General features: G+C 48.0%; 1 protein-coding gene and 1 non-coding gene across 3 annotated transcripts in view; both read right to left on the bottom strand.

Annotated features, from left to right (window-relative positions):
- Nucleotides 1–15,439, bottom strand: part of SH3KBP1 (SH3 domain containing kinase binding protein 1) — a 358,145-nt gene that overhangs the window by 47,666 nt on the left and 295,040 nt on the right. For both annotated transcript variants that reach the window (XM_007469312.1, XM_007469313.1), the window contains 3 exons: nucleotides 9,944–9,995; nucleotides 7,084–7,164; nucleotides 4,377–4,536 (listed from right to left, as the gene is read on the bottom strand). In XM_007469312.1, coding sequence (XP_007469374.1) covers nucleotides 4,377–4,536; nucleotides 7,084–7,164; nucleotides 9,944–9,995 — 293 coding nt within the window. The remainder of the gene's footprint in view (nucleotides 1–4,376; nucleotides 4,537–7,083; nucleotides 7,165–9,943; nucleotides 9,996–15,439) is intronic.
- Nucleotides 12,905–12,976, bottom strand: TRNAE-CUC (transfer RNA glutamic acid (anticodon CUC)). The gene has a single exon. It is a non-coding gene; the product is annotated as a tRNA-Glu (tRNA).

The raw sequence follows: 15,439 nt of genomic DNA, 5'->3' as shown, positions 1-15,439 counted from the left end.
ACTCAAGCCCCACCTCCACCAGCCCCGCCCCTATCACTCAAGCCCCACCCCTGACTACCACTCAAGCCCCGCCTCCACCAGCCCCGCCCGCCCGTCCCCGCCCTGCCAGTTGCCTGCCCCTCCACTCAGAGCGCTGGCTGCTCTGTACTGCAGCGGACAACAGGCAGGGCTCCCTGGCAACTTGGGCCAAAGGTCCTGCTCCCACTTGCCCGCTCTTTGGGAAGAAAATGAGATTATTTACAACTTGGGGTGTCCATGTTTGGGAAGATTAACAAACCCGTTCTGGTCTCTTCAGCCTGCTTCTACCTCTTTCCCCATCGGGTTTATTTTCTTTTGAAGGTACACACCTGCTCTGCCCCTCAGGTTTCTGGCTCGCTGCCTCCAGCTGCATGCAAACTGCTAGGGCTCAGGACAGCCTGCTTCTTTCCAGCTTTTCCTTGGATTTTTTTTTTCTCTTGGACCCTTCTCCCAAGTTTCAGGGCCTCTTCTCATGGGGGTTTCTGACCCCATCTTTATTAAATCGATAATGCACATTATGAGACATATAACGTCACATGTCAGTGTGTGTGTATACAACACACACACACAAAAGTTTAGGTATATTCTGTCATTTGAAATATCTTTATGATCAAATATCAAAACAAGTGAGTAGGCACTATACTTTTGAGACTCCACTTTCTCAAGTGTGAAGATAGAGGGAGACAGAATGCTCTTTGTACAACGACTGCCGTAGTTATATGGTGGGCTGGACGAGACCAGCAGACGCTGTCTTTATGCTGTGAGATAATAACTGATGCATCCCCAAAGCACAGACTTTCAAACAAAGGCACTTATGACCTAGAGGAATCTCCTATCATCATTCAATTTTTAAACCAACTCTGGTACTAAATTTTTTTGGAAAAAGTCTCTTTCTTTCTGTTAAATTTCTACCTACATTTACCATCTGGAAGTAAGTATGTTAACGGCATGCTCCTACTTGCTCAGATGGACACAAAATTGCGCAGGTGTCCTAGTTCCTTTCGACATGATTCCTGAAGACCAGAATCTATAATGGCCGAGCCCCACCGTTACTAAGATCCAGAACAGTGCCTGGCATACAGTAGTCCCTCAATCCATTTCTGTTAAGTGAATGCATCTAAAAATGACTCCCCTCTTCCTAAACTTAGGTATTCCTTTTTCTAAAAGATGCTAGTCCCTGTTTAAATAGAAAGAAATTGATCTCTCCTGGAAGCCACATTTGGCAGCGAGCTTTCTGGCTGGTGAGAGGAAGCTTGAGCCCAGACATTGCAGCTGGAGTGGCAATGCCTCATGCCTCATTCCCAGTAAGAACAGCAAACGGTGACCGTGTGTCCATGTGTTCAAACATCCATCTATCCATCCGCCCATCTACCCATCCAGTCAGGTAAATCCTGGCGAGGATTTGGGTTTGCACAGCAGACAATACCCCTTCTTGGAGGACTACTGACACAAAACTGCTTGACGTTAACATTCCTACCTCAACTGCCTTGGCGGAACAAAACAAGTTCATAAACCAGTATACGTGTTGGTTGTCCGATGTAACTGCTTAGCAAAAAATATGAAGTGCATGAGACACTGAGAAACAGCAAGCCCTTCTTCGATCTTCTTGAATTTTTTTATGTTGAAATCCATGGCACTCTAGGTGACTTAGAACATAAGACGCACATGCTACAGAGCTTGTACAGGGGCTGGGAAGGATGACAGGAGAGCAAAAGTGAACGAAATGTAAGCACTGGCACCTCCCCCCCTTCTTAGGAACCATGGCATTCAACAAGTGTATTAAATGAGCCACTACCATATGCTCAACCCCGTAAACCATGTGGAGATGACAAAACACACTCTTGATCTGCTTTAAATCTGGTAAAGGAGTCCGGGGGTGTGAGCATCCCAAGTGGCACAGCATGGGGCCCCGCACCAGGCTAAACACGGGGTGTCAGGCGTTTGGAGGAGAGAGCAATCGTGAGAGATAAGGGAAGGCTTCCAGAAGAGGGGCGTGCTAACCGGGCCCTTAAGTCGGAGAGCACTGACGGATGCATGAGAGGCAGCCAGGGCAGGAGGGTGGCACTGTCAAAAACCTGAGATTCTCACAGCGTGGATGTGCACCGGCAGCATCGATTCCCAGACCCGCCGGATCAACGACCGTGGGGGTGGGACGCCACAATGTGTTTGAACATGATCTCCAGGTGACGCCGATGCACGCTCAAGTTTGAGAACCACCAAGTTAGAGCAGGCACCATCCTCCCTTCAACTGGCTGTGCAAGCGGTCAGAGAAGGTACCGGCTCCTCAAATGCTCCCAGCCTTGCCTGCGTCTGCCACTCCCAGGGACTGGCAGGAAGGAAGCCTGGGGCTTGCCTCTCACTCTCTCCTTTCTGCAAACCAGTGCCCTGGGAGCTTGGGAGGTCGGGGACTGCCCACCCTCTCCCAGGCCGCTCAGATGCCACACACAATGTAAAGAACAGTTACGCTTCCCGCTGGCTTCTGTACAAACCCCTCTCACGCATCTTCCTCGGTAGCTCATTCTTCTGATCCACAGCTGGATCTTGGGAGGGCTGGAGGTGGGGAAGAGCTCAGCAGAGGCGGGAGGAAAATGGGGCTTCTGTGAGCCCAGAGGGTCGGAGGTTATCATTCATTCCCCGCTCCCGTGCAGGTCTAATCGATGGCTCGCAAGGCCTGCACCTATCTCCTAACGAGACGGCTGAGAGCAGCCTTTGAAGGCGCAGAAGCCATTGGAACTGCACTTCACTTCGGATCGGATCATTAGAGCAGCAGGGATATTCTGGAAATCGTTACTGACTTCATCGAAATGCCTGTGGTCCCTGGAAGACTATAAGAATTTGGCAGAGTGTGGCTTCTGCCCTCCTTTCACCCACCACAAAGCGATGTACGACCCCTGCTGCTGCCTCCTCCCTGTTTGTGGAGCTCGTGTTCTCTTTGGAAGCACTTAGGTTTACATAAACTTTTCCTTCTAAAGTGCGAGCTCTGGGCCGACCGCGCTACTGAAGTGGCCCTTGCTAAGGTCATTGGGGCTGGCAAGCGGCCTCATCGTGCGCATGTCCGTCAGCAGAAGAGGACACAACATGTAGGGGCCTGAGCCACTCAGCAGTGGCCCTGGTCCCGTTAGTTTCCCCCGGGGCCATCACAGGGGAGCAGTTGTTTGATTGGATCTGGGGGGACACCTGCCGAATGACACAAGTGAGCCAGCCGCTCCTCCAATGGGCTCACATACCTGAGAAAATTTTGTGTTATGTGTATTTTACCACGATTTAAAATTTTTTCTAAAATATACACGAGCTATTTTTGTTTCACTCCAGTATACCCAGTTTGATACACAATCATAAATAAGACAGTGAAAGTAAAGTTGATTTACACGCCCGAGGCTACATACTCGGAAATTATATCCTTCCATCCTTTTAGATGCATTCCATGATCATCCACAATGTACAGGCAGGGAAGGTGAGGAGAGAGGGGCAGTGACCTGCTGGGGCTCCCACTCCTACTATGACGTGAGCCTGGAAGCCTGCCTGACTCTAGCACGAGGACACTGAAGCCCCATAAGATTCTCACCATGCAAACTTAGCTCAGAAGAACAAAAATTTGGTGAGTGACTGTGTGTTGACAGGTCCATGTAAAGACCTCTAGGCCACCGACTTGCTCCAGTATATTACATCAACACGTATAATATGCATGTAATGGTAGAAAGTTCCAGCAACGAACTTGTGGAGAGAACGTGACACTTCCTTGTCCTTTGTGGTGGGCATCTCAGGTCTGGAAGGCACAATGTCCAACTCTGATTCCGTATCACTAACACAGGTGTCCAGCCGGCCAGTGAACAAATTTGAGTTTTGCCAGGCCCGTCTCGGGACTCGTGCCTGAACGAAGCATGCCCCTTGCCTTTGAGGGTCTCATAGTTCGTGGACATGGACACTAAGACAACATTTGCCAGACTGGGTCCTGGGTCCCACAATAGGGCTGCACAGGCAAGAGCAGAGGGAGCCTGGGAGTGTGGAGGGGGCCACCCTAGAGCAGGGACAGGGCCAGGAGATGGAGCTGCCAGTGACATGCACGCACCCAAGCCAGCAGGACATCCGGAGTGAAGGCGGGCATGTCACCCGCACTTCCGGTCGGAAGGGCAGCTGGCCTTGCTCTAAGGAAGCACAGGGGGAAATCCCCACGCATGAGCAGGGCCTAGATGCCAGGACCTGGATTCTCATCTCTAATCCTGAAACCCACGCTGCGCCCCCCAGCCTCACACCCGCTTCTGCCTGAGCATGGGAGCAAGGACCCAAGTGGCTGGAGTCCAGCGTCCTGCGGCTGCTCTGCCCCCGCCCCCGCCCCAGCGTCAAGAGCGGAGCAGTACCTGGTATGGGTCAGGGGACCCGCTGGTCGCTCCGGCCTCCTCGGGGGCAGCGCACCTGGTCTGCTGAGAGAATTGGTCTTGGGTGGCCGTGGCTTTTTGGGCGGTATGGCAGGAACAGAAGGCTTCTGTAAATCCAGTTTTGGCTCTCTCTCTGGTCTTTCTTTAAGTCATTGTTTAAAGAAGCATAAAGAAGACAGATAGAACTAGTGTAAGTGACAGTACTGAAGACTGCTTAAAAAAATCACTGACGCTGTTTGCCAAGGTCAGGATGGAAGGCGAAGAGCATCATCTATTCTTGGTCAAGTTAGAAAAAGACCTATGGGCCCTTCCGGCCATTGCCCACCCTTGGAAAACTCCTACTCATACTTCATTGGGCCTACTCACATTTAGCCTGGCTGAAATGTGACACGCTCATGTTCCCTTCTCAACGGCTGGACCCACCCTCAGAGGCAGACTTTCCTACTCCCTCTCCTGAGCTGCGAACGACAGCCCTTTATAAACAGGCTCCACTTGAGTACTTTCTGGGTGTCTGCATGCTTGGCACAGCCTGCAGGCAGTCAGCCCCCACGGGCAGGGCCCACGTCTGGCCATCTCTCTAGAACCCGCATGGTGCCTGGCACTGAGCAGGTGCTCGGTAAATGGCTGATGGGTTTGGTCAATGACCAGCGGGACCTGTTGGGTGTGCAGAGGAAAGAGGCCTGACGTCTCCCAGGTCAGCCTGTGTAAAGCACCAGGAGCCAACAATTAGTTCTGGATTCTTTCTGTGCACAGTTTCACCTTGGAAGGTAAACTCGGACTTCACAGGTATTTGGTTTCTGAGGGTTTTGGGTGTCGGAACTATTAGAAAGAAGTTAAAGCCAGATCTGGTGCCAAACTGGGCAGTGCTTGGTGGCAGCTTCACGTTTTATGTCCCCATGTTTCTCTGTAAAGGTAGAGCTTCAGAGAGCTGCCTACTGGAGGACAGGCAGCATCCCTGTGCTCACTTGGAAGCTGGAACTGTGAACACATTTTACTTGCAAACACAAACTCACGTCGTTTGGGTGACCAGGCAGACTGGCAAAGCTTTAAAAAGCCCATCAGGTATTGTACAGACATCACTGCTCATCCCCACAATATTTCAATAAGGGAACCTGCTCCATCCAGGAATGCTGGGAACTCTTTTACTGGTCCGCAGGGACCAGAGGAGGCACCAGAGGAGGAAGGGCTCCGCTAGAATACAAAGGGGGGGGGGGATTCCTCCTGCCTCCTGGGATGGACGGGAGCCTCCAGCAGTCTGCAGAACGAATGGGAGAGAGGGTTCGTGCCCACCTACTAGGGAGGCCAAGTCTCAAGGTGGGGCTGGTTTGCTGTCTTCCCTGCTGCTTCTGACCAGGGCTTCTGTCTCCTGACCCACTGCGGCACAGAACAAGGCATCACGGGAGGGGAAGGAAGCAGAAGTGTGTGGCCACTTGGCCAACCAACTAGGGCAGTTGTTCACACGTAAGCCGAGTACATATGCTAGTCAGCATGGAACAGAGCAGGCAGTGTCCTCATCACAGAGCCTGGCTATGAGCCCAAAACCAGCCATGTGTCTTCCGTGAGGACAGAGGCGGTGTTTGGTTATGCCACAACACGCACACTTTTATCAAAGAACTATTTGTATGGTACACACTCAATAGCTACTTTTTCATTGATCTGTGACGCAGACCTGGCCTTCACAATGAGCTTCCACAACTCAAGTTTTAACTGTTCACTGTGAAAGAAAGAGGTGTAACTTCCTAAGAACTCGCAATGTTGGCAAAACTTCTGGCAGGCTGATATAAAATATTAAATTTCACAATAAAATTTCATGAGGCCACCCAGGAGCATCTCCAAATAATTACATTCATTAATTCGGCATTTCTCTTGTGACTTACAAATAACTGCTTTTTAAAATGGAATTTGCTCTGCCTCCTGTTCATAATAATAACACGTAACGCTTTCCCCGTAAAATGTGTGATCAATCAAATCTTAGACACCTAATAAAATGAGTCCTTCCACAGCATGCAGATTTCTTTGGGAGGGACACGCAGACCATAGGAGTCAAACACATTCATAAAACTGACTGTGTGATACGGGTTATGGTACTTCCCTGAAAATGACATTTTTGACCCCGTTAAGGGGACTGTGGGCACTGGGCTGCTTCTCCCAGTTTTGCCATGCCACCCCCTCCCTCAACATTCCTGACCGAGGACATGTGTCTGCAATATAGTAGCCAGAGTCAAAGGCCCAGCAGTGACTGACAGCTTTCATTTGTCTGGACGGGAATTTCTCTAAGCCACACCCACCCATCGGCAGTTAATGAGCACCTGGGGCACTAGGCTGGCTGGGAACTGTGGCCGGTACAGCGGGGCCCTCTAGGAACTTACAGTCGGCCTGCGGGCTTCAGGGTGCTGCTGGTGTGGGGAGGGCGGTGATGGCAGGAAGACTGGGCTGGAAGAGCCCCAATGTGTTAAGTGACTAGGCTGGTTGTTTTTCATTTGATGAGAAATGCCAGCCCAAAGAAGCACCACATAACCCTCTCTCCTATTTCTTTAGAAACAGGAAATTTAAAGGCAATCAAAACAAAACCGTAATCACCGTATTCCAAAGAAAAAGCAAATTCTGTGGGTAATAGGGACCTAGCCCTGTGACAGACAGCTCTGTCTCTTGCGGTTCTAGAAGCGCCAACGAAGACCTGATCTCATACCTTTTTCTTCTGTTCTATTTGGAAGCGTTTCTGGCCTTTCAGGAGGTATCTTTTTAATTTCATGTTTTCTTTCAGTGGTACCTGGCGGGGAAAGGATGGCAACCATTAGGAAATGTTTCCCCCATCCATTTATTAGATGCACTAGCGTTTTAAATATTTATCAGGTACAGCAAAGTCAATAGGTTTTTTTCTTTCCTAAGCTGAGTGCTGGTGTTATCTGGCAAACACAAGCTGCTTAGAAACGGAGCAGAAGCCATTTCTGGCATATGTCATTAAGTTTGCCTGCCTATGCATCCTTCATTTACAAGAACACCACTAATATTTATTGATACTTAAATCTGACTTCCTTACGCATCAAAGTAGTCACAAGGAGACCACTTGGTGTGGGTGGGGAATGTATATAAATAAATAAACAAATCCACGGGCATAAGAAGATTGTTGTTTTATGCCACCAAATTTGGAGTGGTTTGTTACGCAGCAATAGTAACTAGAACGTGTATTTTTCTTAAATTGAAGTTTAGCTGACTTACAGTATTATATTAGTTTCAGGTGTACAACACAGTGATTCAGTATTTTTATACATTACACACCATACAAAGTTATTAAAATATTACTGACTATGGGCTTCCCTGGTGGCTCAGGGGTTGAGAGTCTGCCTGCTGATGCAGGGGACACGGGTTCGTGCCCCGGTCCGGGAAGATCCCACATGCCGTGGAGCGGCTGGGCCTGTGAGCCATGGCCACTGAGCCTGTGCGTCCGGAGCCTGTGCTCCGCAACGGGAGAGGCCACAACAGTGAGAGGCCCGTGTACCGCAAACAAACAAACAAACAAAAAAAAAATATATATATATATATATATATATATATATATATATATATATATATATATCTATATATATATATATATATATATATAATTACTGACTATATTCCCCATGCTGTACATTACGTCCCTGTGACTTATTTATTTTATAACTGGTAGTTTGTTACCTCTTAAACACATTTTTAAGTGGAGGGATGTACAGAGAAGATACGGTGGTCCTCCCTAGGTCCTTTGTATCTGAATCCCTCAGGCATTACATTTTCCCGAATGTGCCAATTCACCCTTCCTCTTTACACGCCTGGACCACAGTTGCTTCCCGCACCAGGGAACTTCATCAGTGTCAGCGGCCTCAGGTCCGTAAGGGTACTTGGAAAATAGCTGAAGCATGAAACGCATCACAAGTACTCCTCTGATTTATGGACTTGGTTGAGTGCTTGACAAACTCCTTATATGACCAACCCTATGGATGTGTGCTTGGTACTAAAATCTCAATTACACAGCATCAGAAGCCAAAAGAACTTAAAATAAAACCCACTGAACACACACTTTACCTTAACTCTTTAATAACTCACTACAAGTTAAACACTGTATCTGATTTCTATCAATTCTGTATCTGATTTTTTTCGTCAAATAACCAAACACAAGGAAAACAGGAATATCTACCTCCCCATTACAAAGCAGTTCCCAAGATTATACAGCAGGATAAACGAGCAGTAGTAGTAATCTAGGAAGATTAAATGCCATCATGCTTTGCCCCTAGAGATCCAGCACAACCTTTTCAAATTGTCTTAAAAGGATAAGATTTTGCCTACCATGCTACAATCTGGTCTCCTAACGCTAATGAAGAATTTCAGTACCATTCCTAGAGACACAGGAGGAAATGACGGTCCTACTACCATGAAGAATCCAACCCTGGTTACATTCTAGGCCACCTGAGCCTGGGACCACTCAACTCACCTCCTTGGTCTCTAACCTGTCACCAAGGCTTCTATGGAAAAGGATCTTCAGAAAAAAAGCAAATCAATAGTCTGTTTTAATTTCAGCAAAATAAAATACTTATCCAGCCAGAACCACTAGGTGGCAAAATTAAACTGCTCAACACAAACAAGGATGGGGGCTGAGCAGGAGACGTAATTAACATCCCATGTGGGGGCTTAATCTCTGTAATTCTCAACTATGCTGAAGGGAATGGGAAAGGAATGTGAGGTCAAGCTGATTTTTTTCCCCCCAACTTGGTGGGCCAAAAGAACGGGGAAAAAAAATCACTCCTAATAAATCTGTTGAATAAACCAATCTGGAAATGTATTCATACTTTAAATGCTACAGAAATATCATAACTATGCATGTGTAGAATTAAAAATACCCCTACTGTTCTTCAGTTTTCGTTGTTAATTTTTTAAAATGCGACTTAACTAGTTATTCACGGAGGAGTTTCTCCCTAAAATTTGTTTTAACAATGATAAAGAGGAGTTCTATTGGGAACTAGGAATGCTCATCTTTATGTATGAGACGCCAGTGTACAATGAGTTACCAAGTGTCCAACGACATCAAGTCTTCCTATAGTACTCAACCTTAACATCTGAGCCACACAGAAAAAGTGAATTAATTGGATTCTTTTCCAGAATAGAAAAGCCTCATGAGGGAGGGAAAGTATTGCTAGAAAAACATTTTTCGTTGCTTGGGGCAAGTGAAGTAAGTACAAATTTTGGTTAACCAGCCGGGACAGAAATTGAAAATTCAGCACTGCTATACATGCCCAGTGAAGCTGTGACCCACGGGAAGCAGGTCTCCCCAGGCTGACCCTCGATGGGCAGGCACAGGCAAAGCAGACAACCAGTTCCTCTCTCCACAAAAGGGGTTTATTAAAAAAATAAAAATAAAAACAAAGCAAAGAAAACTGGTTTATTCTGAAACAAAGTCTTCCTGGTCATTCCCTTTGGGAGGCTGTATCAGGGATACATTTTAATGATATGTTTCTTTGTTAGGGAAAACAGTAAGAGAAAGACAGTGTGTTGACGGGAAGTGAAAGGTATATTACCTGCCCCTTGCTTGATGACGGGAGCCGATGGAGGAGGTGGCTTCTTGGGTCTCTGAAAAATTAATCAAAATGATACCACATGAGATTGTTGGCAGGCCTGGCCTCTCACATAAGGACCACAGACAGTGTTTTCTAGATGTACTTTGGACAGTCCAGAGAAGCTCTCCAAAAAAATTGAGCAATTCTCTCTCCAGGGATGTCAGGTTTTGGCACCTTTAAACAGGCACTAAAATAAATTCAGTCTGCAAAACAAAGCTCTGATGGACAAATGAAATACCATTTCCCCCTTTCTAAATTTGTAACAGCCTTCTGGAAAAGCGCGGCTCAGCAAAAATGGCCTGAAACCAGCAAGCACAATGGTACTCCTACGCTGAAACCGCATTTGCAATTAAGATTTAATCTGCTGAATAACCAAGCGATTCAGAAAGAGTCACTGGGATGGCTCTAAATTAGATCCGCTCTGGATGTGGGACCTGCAACAAAATGCAGGCTGAGGGGCCCCTGTGGCTGGGTAGGGTTCTAAGCTTTCTTCCCCTTTTCACCCCAAGGCTGGTAGGCCATTTGTGAGGTTCCCCCACAGACCAGTCATACCCTGGAAACTGGAATGGAGTTTCTTTGCATATCAGCCACTATTTGTTTTTCTCTCACACCCTATCATTCTGGAGGGAATGAGGCAGCAATGCAATCAATGGCATCTCCTTGCTCACCCAGGATCCGCTGTAGGTGGGAAACAGGCTGGACTTGGCAAACGTCCTAGGGCCGAGAGTCCAGCCAGGGCACAGTTCTTGGGCACCATTCTTGCACAGGGGAAAAGGGGACCAAAGGCAAGGACAGAAACATCTCATCATCAACATCATTAAGGAAAGATGGAAATGGGGAGGGTTTGCGCATATGATCCATGTTGCTGCTGACACCTGTCCTGACCCTCTCTGGGTATCAGATACTTGTGACTTTAAAAAAGCTCCATGGACTCTCTTCTGCACGCTGAAAAAGTTCTGATGTGACCAGCAAAAGCACCCGAACATCCTCAGCCCGACCCACCAGTGCCTCCCGGTGCCTGATGCAGTCCCAGGGCACAGGAAGAAATGGTTTTAAGTAAAACCCACAGAATACGAGACCCACAGAGAACTGTCTCAGGGAGCATCACAGCACGTAGGCTCTGGACTTGACATTTCAACTCTGCTCTTTACTAGTTGGGTGATTTGGCCAAGTGACCCCAACTGAGAGTATAATATGGTGGGCAAGAGGCGGGGCTTCAGAATGTGGCTGCCGTTACACATCCTGGCTCAGTTTTTAGCCGTGGACCCTGGGCAAGTGACCTCACCTAGATGAAATTTCTCATCTGTAAAACAGTAATATTACTTCCCTCTTAGGAGGAGGCGGTTTCACAGAGGGAGTCAGTAAGCACTGCCTTGCCCAATCCTCGTGACAACTCTATAAGGAGTGATATTATTATGCCCATTTTGCAGATGAAATAATTGAGGCTTCAAGAGACGAAGTCATTTCCCCAAGTCACCAGGCTAGTAAACGGGGCAGGGGGCCAAGAGTCCAGTCCAGGGCTATCTGCCCCACAGGAATGCTCCTAACCACTGTGAAGGGGCCATCCTGCCAGAGGGCATCCACAAGACAAACCATCTCACGGCCATAAACCACACAGAGTTTACAAAAGCACAAGAAACTGCAGTATGTCAACATTAAGGGGGAAAAAAAAGGGTATTGAATTGCAGCTACAGTATGAGCTCAACCATGTTACAATATATTCAGAAAGGGAAAAAGACTGGAAAGAAAGAAATTTATAGGGCTGATCTCTTGTAGGATTGTGAGCGCATATGTGTTTCCTTCTCAATATTTTTCTGTACTGTCTATATGCATCCAAACTTCATTATGAAAAAAAAGAAGGACGCTCCAAGGGCCACCTCCGCATGGGTACAGGCCCTCCACCCAGAGCTTACGGCTCTTCCCCTGTTGCCAGCCCCTTCCAGCTCTCTACCCTGACTCCTTTTTCCTTCCTCTCTTCTCTGTCTTTGTAGAAATTAGACTGGGGGCAGATCTGTGTTTACCTAGTGAAGTTGAAACTCTGCCAATTAACCTTCCTTTACCTCTGGATCAGAGTAATTTCTTATGCAGGAAACTGCCAACACCCCGTGGCCTAATTCTTCCCAGCTCAGCCCCAGCAATGCCCACCCCCTGGACGGCTTCCTCACTCTCAGTTGTTGGAACATTTTTCTAACCAATTTCACATGAGCCTCCTCTTACTGAGGCCGTTCCCCCAGCGACCTTGCCTCAAACCACAGGGCCTCAAATAAAAAAAGACAATTACAGGTCATCATATTTTTCAAGATTACTGTGCAAAGAAAAAAACCCCGTAGGGTTGTGTCAGATTTGGCATGTAATACACGAAATGCAACAGGGCAGGGCGGAGGGGCACGGAGAGAGGGGACGGGAAGTATTGTGCTCCCCAACAGCGTGTGGAGAGCGTGGTCATGCCAAGTGCCTGCTCGGAGGGCGGAGGAAGCAGGCAGGGGTGTGAGGCTGTGTTGGGAGCCCTAGCAGCTGCGGAGGCAGGTGGGGCAGTTTGGAAAGGAAGCAGCAGTTTGTGAGCTGTCTGTCTAGCATTCGCCAGGCCTGATCAACGCCGGCCAGGTGCCTGCTTTGCTTAGTAGCAGAGGAGGTTTACAAGTTGTCCTGCTTGTTTTGTTTTTTTTTTTCCTTGACTGACTTTGGCCCTGATTCCATCAAACTTAGCCCTCCTGCCTCCTTAGATGAGAAATGATGCCACATTTTTCAAAGCAGATGTCTCTTAAGGTAATTTGGAACAAAAACAAGGGTCAGGGTTCCCTGTAGCTCTAGACCACTCCACAAACGATTAATAAAGTATTCACATGAGCTGACAATGATCTTTTTTCTTTTCTTTTTCTTTTTCATTTTTTTGGTCGTGCCTCGCAGCTCACGGGATCTTACTTCCCCAACCAGGAATCGAACCTGGGCCCCGGCAGTGAGAGCACCAAGTTCTAACCATTGTACCACCAGGGAATTCCCCTGATTTTTTTTTTTTTTTCTTTTAATGCCACAGGAAGACAGCGCAGTGAAAACTGAGAAGGCAGAGTGGGTAAATCGGTAGCAAAAATGTGGCAGTAGAAAATTCATTACGGGAGTTCATGATTCTCAAACAAAAAGACATAAGCACATCACGCAATTGATTTTCCAGGTTAAGCAGTAGGTCAACGCTTTCTCTGTTGAACTTACCAGCATTAACTAGCTCCTGCAGGTGCGCAGACAGAAACATCCTTTCAACTCAGTCAAGTATTTTAAGTCATGAATTTGTTTTAACATCTTTATTGGAGTATAATTGCTTTACAGTGGTGTGTTAGTTTCTGCTTTATAACAAAGTGAATCAGCTATACATATATATACGCGTATCCCCACATCCCCTCCCTCTTGCGTCTCCCTCCCACCCTCCCTATCCCACCCCTCCAGGCGGTCACAAAGCACCGAGCTGAGCTCCCTGCGCTATGCGGCTGCTTCCCACTGGCTATCTACCTTACGTTTGGTGGTGTATGTATGTCCATGCCGCTCTCTCACTTTGTCCCAGCTCACCCTTCCCCCTCCCCACATCCTCAAGTCCGTTCTCCAGTAGGTCTGTGTCTTTATTCCCGTCTTACCCCTAGGTCCTTCATGACCTTTTTTTCTTTCTTTAGATTCCAAATGTATGTGTTAGCATACGGAATTTGTTTTTCTCTTTCTGACTTACTTCACTCTGTATGACAGACTCTAGGTCCATCCACCTTACGACAAATAACTCAATTTCGTTTCTTTTTATAAGTCATGAATTTTTTAGAGGCACTTGTTCTATTTATTCTCCTCCCTCCACAGTGAAAATAAAACACTCCAGCTCCAGGCCCAGGTGGCGCCATCCTGCTTAACTGGCAGGTCGGTGCTAAGAGGACGTCAGAGCTCTGAGTGATCGGAGGGTCCCCTTTAAGCTGAGAAAACTGAGGCCTAGAGGGGCCATGTTAACAGCTAGGTGGGAGCTAAAATGGCCCCAGAACTCACATCGCTCAGTGTTCAGACTGGCAAAACATGAAAATGTTCTTAAGAAAGTCAATGGGCGAACGTTTTCTGATTTCTGGGAGAGCAGAATACCTTCCGTGGTCTTCACACGTGCAGGGCACACAGGCCTGGGTGCACGTGCGTGTGCATTTCCCTGCGTGTAGATCTGTTGGCTTGGACACACAGGCAAACACCATCCTTCAAAGGATATAAGGACTAGATTTCCTTTCTTACCGTTATTACCGGGAAGGAAATAGATCTGAATGTTCTGGAGTGAAGACAGCAGGAAGGCAAGTTTTGCTTCCTGCTAAAGGATTTCATAATTGATTCTGCCCTTTGTTTGGCAACTCTGGCCAGCCCCAAGCGAAGGAGCACGTCAGCTGGCTCAACTGTCCTCCCTGGCAGGAATTATGATTTGCCACTTGGCCTCTCAAGCCAGTTTGCCTTCAGAGCTCTGGGCCCAGACATGTGACTTGTTCAAAATAACCAGAGGAGCAGACTCCTCATGGTTGGGTACCCTTCAGGGGGCTTTGTGAGAGGAACATGGTAAGGTTCTGGAAGCAGTTTTCAGCTTGATTTTGAGTCTTGGGAAGCCCTCCTCCAGGCATCTAGCTAAGTTCTCTGGAGGTGTCTCTGTGTGAGGCCGGACCGGGGACACAAACGGACAGTTCCTGACCAGGGCACCCCTCATGGCTCTAGAAACACATAGGGGCCTCCACTCTGCCCTTTTCTCTCCTGTCCCGGGTGGATTGGCAGCACGTTTGAAGAGTGCATCTGGGGCTATGCCCCTCTGCACCCTACAGAGTCCCCAGCACAGGAGATCACCGGGGGCTACCACAAAACCTGCTCTTGGCAGGGTCTCTCTCTCTTCCTCTCCTTGGCCTCCGGGCTGGTGGCCTACATGCATGGTCTCCCTCTTGGCTGGACCCATCTAGACTGCCCGCCTGTTGGGTGGTCACCCAGGCTTTGGTGTTCGGTTTCTCTCTAAGATGCTCTCTCAGTTCACTCCCTTGGCTTACCTCTTCATGCCATCTACCCCACCCTGAAAGTGGTGCCTCGACTCCATGCCCAGACCTCACACGCGGATGGATGGATCTGGGCCCCCCTTTGTCTGGGAAGACAATCTGACAAGGGACCTGGCTTCTTTCTGCCTCTCCCTCTACTCTTGCTCCTCTTTCATACTATCACAGGAGTGAGCAGCTAGTAAGAGGGGAGGGACAGAGGGAAAGGAAGGTACACCTTGTCACCAAACGACCAAAGGACAAGGGATTCCTGAGTGCCAAACATATAGCAAGCATGCTGCTAAGGACTGAATATTTGTCCACTGAATGGACACAAAATTCTTATGTTGAAACCTAATCCCCAATGTGGTGGTGTTTGAAGACGGGGCCTTTGGGAAGAGATTAGGTCATGAGGGTGGAGCTCTCATGAATGAGATTACTGCCC

Source organism: Lipotes vexillifer, unplaced genomic scaffold (genome assembly GCF_000442215.2).
Source record: "Lipotes vexillifer unplaced genomic scaffold, Lipotes_vexillifer_v1.1 scaffold1442, whole genome shotgun sequence".
In the NCBI taxonomy this organism is placed as follows: domain Eukaryota; kingdom Metazoa; phylum Chordata; class Mammalia; order Artiodactyla; family Lipotidae; genus Lipotes; species Lipotes vexillifer.
Note: the sequence above shows the minus strand (reverse complement) of the source record. Positions and strands in the feature narration are given on the sequence as shown.